The sequence below is a fragment of the Microtus ochrogaster genome, linkage group LG1 (assembly GCF_000317375.1).
Source record: "Microtus ochrogaster isolate Prairie Vole_2 linkage group LG1, MicOch1.0, whole genome shotgun sequence".
Lineage (NCBI taxonomy): Eukaryota > Metazoa > Chordata > Mammalia > Rodentia > Cricetidae > Microtus > Microtus ochrogaster.
The window spans coordinates 3,157,033-3,166,231 of NC_022027.1; the positions used below are offsets into that span (position 1 = coordinate 3,157,033).

The 9,199-nt window shown below is 55.6% G+C and overlaps 1 protein-coding gene across 1 annotated transcript in view; it reads left to right on the forward strand.

The window, feature by feature from the left end:
• The window catches only part of Btbd2 (BTB domain containing 2), a 13,178-nt gene extending 5,001 nt beyond the window's left edge, over positions 1-8,177 (forward strand). The window contains exons 2-9 of the mRNA XM_026785151.1: positions 3,393-3,512; positions 4,257-4,413; positions 4,723-4,828; positions 5,526-5,723; positions 6,179-6,371; positions 6,556-6,643; positions 6,773-6,919; positions 7,042-8,177. Coding sequence (XP_026640952.1) covers positions 3,393-3,512; positions 4,257-4,413; positions 4,723-4,828; positions 5,526-5,723; positions 6,179-6,371; positions 6,556-6,643; positions 6,773-6,919; positions 7,042-7,203 — 1,171 coding nt within the window. The 3' untranslated portion in view covers positions 7,204-8,177. The remainder of the gene's footprint in view (positions 1-3,392; positions 3,513-4,256; positions 4,414-4,722; positions 4,829-5,525; positions 5,724-6,178; positions 6,372-6,555; positions 6,644-6,772; positions 6,920-7,041) is intronic.
• The last annotated feature ends 1,022 nt before the right edge of the window (positions 8,178-9,199 follow it).

The following is a 9,199-nucleotide window of genomic DNA, read 5'->3' on the forward strand; positions in this document are numbered from 1 at the left end:
TCTGTGTATTTTGTTTATTTTGTTACGTTTTTTGAGACTGTGTCTTGCCATGTAGCCCAGGCTGTCCTCCAGCTCACCAGTTCTGCCTGGGATGATAGGTGTACGTCTCCATGTCTGGCCTATTTATTTACTTATTTAATCTTTTATTTATTTTATGTACATTGGTGTTTGGCCTGCATGTATGTCTGTGAGGGTGTCAGAAGCCCTGTAACTGGAATTAGTCATGTGGGTGCTGGGATTGAGCCTGAGTCCTCTGCAAGAGCAGCCAGCCAGTGCTCCTAATTCCTGAGCTACTGGGAAAATGTTGTTTATTGTATTTCCTTAAAATTCTCTTCATAGTTGGGTGTGGTGGTGCATACCTTTAATCTCAGTACTTAGAAGGCAGAGCCCTGTGGATCAGTGTGAGTTCTAGGACAGCCTGGTCTATGTAGCAAATTCATGGCTAACCAAGTTTTGTTTTGTTTTTTTTTTTTTCAAGACGGGGTTTCTCTGTGTAGCCCTGGGTGTCCTGGAACTTGTAGAGCAGGCTGGCCTGAGACTCTTTACAAATAAGGATATACTCCTTCCATTTCCCCACAGCCATTTCTCTAAAGAACCCCCTCCCCTTTTTTTTTTTTTTTTTTTTTTGAGACAGCCCTAGTTCTTGTAGACCAGGCTGGCCTCGAACTCACAGAGATCTGCCTGCCTCTGCCTCCCAAGTGCTGGGATTACAGGTGCGGCCACCATACCTCACCCATACCTGGCTTTTTATACATGTGATAGGATTTGAACTCACATCCTCTTTTCCCGTGGAGCACTCTCCCCAGCCACAGCTGTGGGCTTTTCTGTCCATGTGGCTGTGGGATTGGAGCCTTGCATCAGCCCTGTGCACATTTGTAGCCCCTGTGTGTTCCTGGTGCAGGTAGTCTGGGTTCGCCTTGAGCTGGTCCCTGCAGTGAAGCTCCTGGCCTTGTGTTGGGTGTGGTGCTGCAGGCTATCCCAGCAATGAGGCTGAGGGGGAGAATCTTGAGTTCAAGGCTAGCCCAGGCTTTGTGGTAAGACCCTGTCAGAAACAAAAAGCAATAGCAAAAGATCATTTTAATAGTGTGTGTATGTGTATGCATGCATGTGTCCATGTGAACTTGTGTGTATATGTGTGTGTGTGTTCGTACAGGTGTTCATGTGACTGTGCTTGTGTGTGCCAGCCTGCAGAGTCCAGTTATTGGATCGCTGAAGCTGGCAGTGAGTGCCCAGCATAGCATGGGTGCTAGGAACTAAACTTGGGCTTTGTGCAGGAGTAGCTTGTGGTCTTAACCCACTAAACAATCTCTCCAGTCCCCAATTTACCATTTTAATTGCACCTAGGCATGGCTCCCCAGATGCCCCCCCCCCCCCCCCCGCATGCAGCAGCGCTGCTGTGTAGTGCGCACCTGCTCCCCAGCACTAGCAGTTCCCTTCACTTCCCGCTCGGCTTGTGTGGTGTAGCCCTGTTTGTGTTCATGGCTGTAGAGGGAACACACTGTGTGTGGTCACACTTGATGCGTGATGGGCTGTCCTGCCTTTGGCTGCTGGGAACATCTGTGTCTGTTCCTCTCTCCTGCGAAGAACCAGAGAGGCCATAGTGGACAACAAACGTGTCCAGGGAAAAGGCTGGGATGTCTTCAGGAGAACGAAAGGCGGGGACAAGGAGAGTTCCCAGGGCCTCCCCTGGCATGGGTTGCCCCATTGCTGAGTCAGAGGGCCAGGTGTGGGCATTCATGTCAGGTGGCTGTGGCTATGCCGGTACAGCTGGGTGCCTGAGTTTCTGATTTTGGCTTTTGCGTGGTCGGTGGAGGCTTCCCCGCGGGGACAGAATACTTCCTAAAAAGAAAGAAGAGGCACAGGCAGAGAGGTTATTTCTGGCTTACTGCTGCGTGGGCCCGGGGCCGGGAGCTGCTGTGCTGTGCTGTGCTGTGCTGTGCTGTGCTGTGCTGTGCTGTGCTGAGCAGTTAGGTTCCCAGCCTCCACCAGCACCAGGATGAGGTCAAGAGCTGGAAGGCTGCAGGGCTGAGACTGAGATCCCAGAGCCAGGACCCTGGTCTGAGCAGCTGCACTCTTTCAAGGCCCCCAGGTGGGTCCTTTCCTGCTGCCCCAACCCCAGGCTCCAGCGTCCGCCTCAGCCGTCTCCACTTTGATTTTGCAGTGATGAACATGAAGTCTGTAGGGATGCACATGCAAGATAGGTGCTATATTTCTGAGCGACGCTCCAGCCCCACTGGGGGAGTCTAGGCGGGCTCCACCCCGACCACGTCCCCAGCCCCTCGTTGCTCTGAGCTATCATCCTCCCGCTTTTGAGTTGCCCCCTTACTGAGTTGCCCAGGTTGCCCTGACCTCCTGCCATGACAGGCAAGTCCAGCCAGCTGTCAGCTCTTTGTCTGTCTGTCTGTTTGTCTGAAGGCCCTGTCCTGCAGTTAGAGCCCGCCTCCTCTTTCGTTAGTTTTGGTTAATTCCATTTGGGAGTGCCAATTCCAAGAGGCTCTGGGTGTACTTGGTTGCTCTTTGGGGACTGGTGGTGCCTGGTCTGATCCGAGTTTGCAGTGACAGTCGGCAGTGGCCAGACTCTGGGCGGGAGGAAGCTTCGTTATTGTAGGGCCAGTGAGTTGGAGAGGGGCCTCCCTAGTGGGTGCACCCCAAAGGCACAGTGGGCCTACAGTTCTGTGGAAGGTTGTGGTCCCTTGTCCACAGCTTCAGCAGTGATTCTGTTTACTGCTAGCTCTGTCCCACTCATGGTACATGGACCCATCTACATGTCCAGAGGTATCCAGCTGGAGTCTGTCTGCTCAGAGCCACCCTGTCACTGTGGGAACAGAACAGAGCAGGGCACTGGACCGGCTCCATGGTCATTGTTTCCATCCAGAACATGAGCTGTATTCCGAGCCGAGTCACTGTGGGTATTGAACCTGGCCATTGTGCCCTTTGTCCTGCCCTGACCCACCCGCACTCCAGCTGTTACACGACCCCTTTGGTTCCCTTGCCCCTACCCTGCACCAAGCCCTAACACCCTTTCCAAGCCTGTGCTCCCTGCCCGAGGCTGTCCAGCCCCTGTATCTAGTCTGCTTTCTCTGGCTCAGGTCCCCATGCCTGTTTCTGCGGCCTGGAGACTGGGGGGAGGGGAGCTGAGGGAATGGGGATGAGGAAGAAGGGCCAAGTGCAGGAATGAGTGAGGGGCTGTGTGGGCAAGGGTGAGTAGGAAGGACTGTGGTGCTGCCCCATGCTGGCCCCTGCGGCCTCCTCCTTCCTGTTCCTTCTAGAAGGATCTAAGGCCCGGAAAGGCCTCTGCTAAGATTGCCAGGAGTCTCTGCAGGTGTGACAGGGGACTCTGACTGGCCTGGGCCAGCAAGACTAACGGACAGTCACCCTCTCTTCTGGCTCAGGTTTGTGCTAGCTGTTGGTAGCGCTGTCTTTGACGCTATGTTCAATGGCGGGATGGCTACCACATCCACTGAGATTGAGTTGCCCGATGTGGAGCCCGCTGCATTCCTGGCACTGCTCAAGTAAGTTCCAGATTCTTCCGACCACAGGGGTGTTAGAGTATGGACTAGAGTATGAAAAGACAGGAGCGATCCCTCTGTGTTTGTGACAGAGCCTGCCCTCCAGTGCAGCATTCTAGAACACATGCCCAGAGAAGAGGGTTTGGGGGCTGGAAAGATGACTCAGAACCTCCAGAACCCCAGCCAGGTGGTCGCCAAGTGCAGGTCTGACATTCTTCAGGGCCACACACACAGGCACACAAACTCATGCCATCTTCAAGAATGGGCAGCGTGAGCCGGGCGATGGTGGCTCACGCCTTTAATCCCAGCACTTGGGAGGCAGAGGCAGGCGGATCTCTGTGAGTTCGAGACCAGCCTGGTCTACAGAGCTAGTTCCAGGACAGGCTCCAAAGCCACAGAGAAACCCTGTCTTGAAAAACCAAAAAAAAAAAAAAAAAAAAAAAAGAATGGGCAGCGTGCTATGTGCCACACCTGGCCTGCAGTGCTGGGGTGGAACCCATGGCCTCATGACTTATACTTCCCTGGACAGTGCCTGTGGTTTTCTGTGATTTACCCGTGGTCGCATAAGCTTGATCACAGGGTCTCAGGAGCACGCCTACAGTGGCCTGTGTGGCCTCGCTGAGCGATATTTCCCAGGTCAGGAGATTGACAGATGTCAGTTCTAGAGGTGCTGAGCAGCCCCTTGCAAACATGCAGTGCTCGGCAGGTCTGGCGGCCTCATTCTCACCGCCCACGTCTCCTGCTCAGGTTTCTGTATTCAGATGAGGTACAGATTGGGCCTGAGACGGTGATGACCACGCTGTACACCGCCAAGAAGTACGCAGTGCCTGCGCTCGAGGCTCACTGTGTGGAGTTCCTCAAGAAGCACCTGCGGGCTGACAATGCCTTCATGCTGCTCACGCAGGTGAGTGCTCACGCGGTGTCCGGTGACGCCTACAGGGCTGGCACCAGGTGTCCTCAGCCACTGTCCACTTGTTGTTTGTATTAACAGAGATCCTTCAGCCTCTGCCTCTCCAGTGCTGGGATTAAAGGTGTGCGCCACTACTGCCTGGCTTTTTGTTTGTTTTGTTTCTTTCTCCTCTGAGACAGTCTGGCTCAGCAGCCAGGCTGCTTTGTCTTCCTGACCCCTCTGTCTCAGCCCAAGGCCTGGGTTGAGACTTTCGTCCATTCACGAGGGACATGTGCGCAGTGTGGTGTGGCCTGCTATCCCTAGGCTCGGCTCTTCGATGAGCCCCAGCTGGCCAGCCTGTGTCTGGAGAGCATTGACAAGAACACAGCCGACGCCATCGCTGCCGAGGGCTTCACAGACATTGATCTGGGTGAGTCAGGCCCATGGGTCTTGGATCCAAGGATTGCTCTGGGCTTGGGTCAGGATGGAGATCCTGATTTGAAGATGACGGGACACCCACCTCCTGGGTGACATAGCGGGCCTGAATGGAGCAGGTCCCATGGGGCTTGGTAGCAGGGCCTGTTCTGGGGTCAGTGCCCTCTCCAGGGGTATCTGCAATGCAGTGGAAGGGCCGTGTGGGGTCAAAGCCATAGGAACCAACCACAGGGTGTAGGGATGCACTCCTATGATCTCGGCTCTCAGGAGGCTGAGTCAGAAAGATTGCTGTGAGTTCTAGACCTGCCTAGGCTGTAGAATGAGACCCTGTTTCAAAAAAAAAAAAGAGGGCTAAGACTCAGCTAAGTTGGTAAACTGCTTCCCTATTACTTGCTAGCCCGTCACCCCAGCACTCAAGTGGTGGAGACAGGAGGGCCAAGGGTGTAAGGCCAGTCTTGGTTACACAATGATTTCAAGGCTAGGCTCAACTACTGAGACTGTGTTGAAGAAAGGGAGGGAGGGAGAAAGAAAGGCAATGCTTAGGGAGGGCTGTTTGTCAATAAAACTTTATTGATAAACATGGACAAAGGGCCACAGTCACCAAGCTCTGGCTGTGAGGTGGTTCTTATATGGTCTGGTCTACATGTGGTCCCTTACAGGCATAGGGGTTCACAAGCCTTTCTCTGCCACAGACACCCTGGTGGCAGTGCTGGAGCGTGACACCTTGGGCATCCGTGAGGCGAGGCTATTCAATGCTGTAGTGCGCTGGTCTGAAGCAGAGTGTCAACGTCAGCAGCTTCAGGTGACACCTGAGAACAAGAGGAAGGTGCTGGGCAAGGCCCTGGGTCTCATCCGATTCCCCCTGATGACCATTGAGGAGTTTGCCGCAGGTAACAGGCTTGCACGGTCCTATTGAGCCACCCTCCTTGCCATCAGGCTGTGACTTGGGGACCCTGCTTGGGACCCTGGCATTTCCACGTCTTGGGGTCATGTCCTATCAACCACTCAGGATTCAGCTTTGGGCTGGGCTCAGTTGTCAGTTGGTCACCTGGCATGCAGAGCATGGAGTGGCTTCTAGAAGCTGCACTTGGTGAGGCGCTGGCTGTGAGGTAACCTGGTGTGTGGACAGGCAGGGCCGAGCTCTCGGTGTGAAGCAAGGGACTCTAGAGGACCTTGGAGGTAGGGTCTGCCAGCCCAGCGTGTCCAGCAGAAGGACACTGAAGGGGGTTCTAGGAAGGAGGAACTTCTTAACTTGGTTGGGCCCTGAGAGTCAAATGTCCCAGTTTCAGGGGCAGGCCCTGAGTCTGCCTTTCCTTCGTGTGGTCAGCCAGCCCTCTGCCCGCAGGACCGGCACAGTCTGGCATCCTGGTAGATCGCGAGGTGGTCAGCCTCTTCCTGCACTTCACTGTCAACCCCAAGCCGCGGGTGGAGTTCATCGACAGGCCCCGGTGCTGCCTGCGGGGCAAGGAGTGCAGCATCAACCGGTTCCAGCAGGTGGAGAGCCGCTGGGGCTACAGTGGCACCAGTGACAGAATCAGGTGGGGCCTCAGGACCCCAGGTTGGGAGGTGACGGGAAAGAAGGGGCAGCAGGAGCTGGGCAGGTCCTGAATGGGCAGTGTGCCCTCCCCACAGCTCCGGCTGCCCGACTCTCCCGTGGCTGCTCCAGTTGCCGCCCTCATGGGCCCAGGGCATTAAGCCGCTGCCACCCACTTCCCTCTGCAGGTTCTCTGTCAACAAGCGCATCTTTGTGGTGGGCTTTGGGCTCTATGGATCCATCCACGGACCCACTGATTATCAAGTCAACATCCAGGTGAGCTGCCAGCCCCACCCATGCCACACCTCCTCTCCTTGAGAGCTCGCCCTGCCAGAAGTCCCGCCCACAGACCCTCATCAGAGCCACTCCCTCCCTCCCGCGTGCTGAGCAGCCTTCCTTCCCCAGATCATCCACACAGACAGCAACACGGTCCTCGGCCAGAACGATACTGGTTTCAGCTGCGACGGCTCAGCCAGTACCTTCCGCGTGATGTTCAAGGAGCCCGTGGAAGTCCTGCCCAGTGTGAACTACACTGCCTGCGCCACACTCAAGGTGGGGGCCACACTACCTGAGGGTGCTGGCCCATCCCTGCAGGCTGTGGGTACCCTTGTTATTCCCCCCCCCCCCAATCCTGAGGACTTCCTGACCTCACTGTGACTCCCTCTCCCTGCCAGGGCCCAGACTCTCACTATGGCACTAAAGGCCTACGCAAGGTGACCCATGAGTCACCCACCACGGGGGCTAAGACCTGCTTCACCTTCTGTTACGCGGCCGGGAACAACAACGGCACTTCCGTGGAGGACGGGCAGATCCCTGAAGTCATCTTCTACACCTAGGCCATTTTCCACCCAGGTCGCCCCTCGGCCGTCTACAGGCTTCCCTCCCCACCACGTCCCTCGTCATCACGGAAGGGGCTGCCTTGTGTCCACAGGGACAAGTGTGACTGCCTGTCCAAGGCACTGGGGAGGTGGTCGGGCCATGGGCTGGGCCCTGTCAAGACAATCCCTCAGTCTTGGGGGCAGAGTGGGCTTGGCCCTGGATGGACAGCTGTTGGGGTCAAGGGCGGTGGATTGGGAGTTGGGGTTTCCCACTCTGGTTCCTGCAGCTCAGGGCAGCCGGCCAGCTCCGTGCCCAGGGCACCGCAACCATTTGTCCGTTCTCTTTAACTGCACATTGCAATGCATTCAAGCCCACACTCAGCTGGAGCCTGTCCTCCAGCCAATGGTTTGGGTTTCATGTTTCTTCTGTTCTCCGCTGCTCTCTGGGGACCCCAGGGCCTGACCTGTGTGCACTGAGGCCACCTGAAGCTCTGGCCTCCTGGACATGGGCAAGTGCAGGGCACTGGTCAGTCCTGAGCAGCCTCGGGTGGGGCTGCTGGGCCTTCCTGGATGCTCTACCCAGGGTGGGTGACACGTGGGCCACCGTTCCTGCTCCTTCCAACAGTGACGTGCAAACCATCACTGTCTAGCCTCTGTGGACCAGCTCCTCCCCGGTGTGGCCTAGAGGGCTGGAGTAGCAGGTTGAGCCCCATCAAGACACACTGGGCCTCCAGCTGGCCTGCTGTGGCACCCAGGGTACAGAACAGCCCTGTGCAAACCATAGATAGCCCTGCACCAGGCACCCTGTTCAGTGATGCCCTAGGAGGCACAGTCCCCTATCTCGGGTGCCGCTCCTTCTCCTTCATGTCCTCTGTACCTGTGACCTCCTACCCAGATCCCATGTCCTCCCCAAAGCCATGGGAGGTGAACCCTCCACACTGTGTCCCCAAATGATTTTTTTTTTAAATAAAGGAGAGAAACATCCACCTTAAGCCACTGAGTACCACACTGTCTGCCTGCTGTGCGGCTGGGGGTGGGCACCTTGACCACATGCAGCTCCCTCCCTAAGAGCACCTTCACAGTGTGCCCACAGAGCAGAGGCAGGCAGCCAGAGCCAAGACCTGGACCCTGGGCTAGCCTGGGCTACATGACACTCTGCTTCAAAACAGAAAAGGGGGCAATGAAGAGGGGGTAAAGGGAACTTGCTGCTATTGCAGGGGACCTGCGGTCCCAGCTCCAATGCTGGTGGCTCCCAGCCACCTGTGCTGCCAGGTCAGCTGCCTGCTTTCACTGCTCCTGTGCACACAGGCATGGCTTAAGATGCTACAAATAAGTCCTTTGCCAGGAGGTGAGGGTGAACACTAATCTCAGCACTCAGGAGGCAGAGGCAGGTGGATGTCTGAGTTCAAGGCCAGCCTGGTCTACACACAGAAATCATGCTTCCAAAACAAAAACAAAACAAGAAAAACCCAATCAACTAAACAACCAAAACCAGAAAACGAACAACAAACCAGTGAGAGCAGTGCGACCCAGCACAGCAGAGACTGAGGGCAGAGACTCCGGCATACACCGCAGTGCAGCTGCAAAGCCGCCCACCAAGCCTGACGCCAGGTGGAACGGAATAGACGGCAGAAAGAAAGCTGAGATTTCCTCTTCCCAATGAATGACTCTAACTTGTGTCAAGCCATCTTTCCAGTCCCAGAGACTTGGCTCTGGCTTTACTGTGGACACCACTGGGAACTCTCGGGAGAGTGGCAAGCAGTTGGGAGCACAGGAAGGCCTTAGACCACTGCACCTAGGGAGCCGCTCTTACAGACTACTGTCTCCTGAGACACAACCCAACCAAACCCGAGCCTCTTGAGGGTACATTTTCCATATAAGGACTTTTGATTTAAAGATTTATTTATTATGTATAGTATTCTGCCTCCATGTGTGCACCAGATCTCATTACAGATGGCTGTGAGTCCCCATGTGGTTGCTGGGAATTGAACTCAGGACCTCTGGAAGAGCAGCC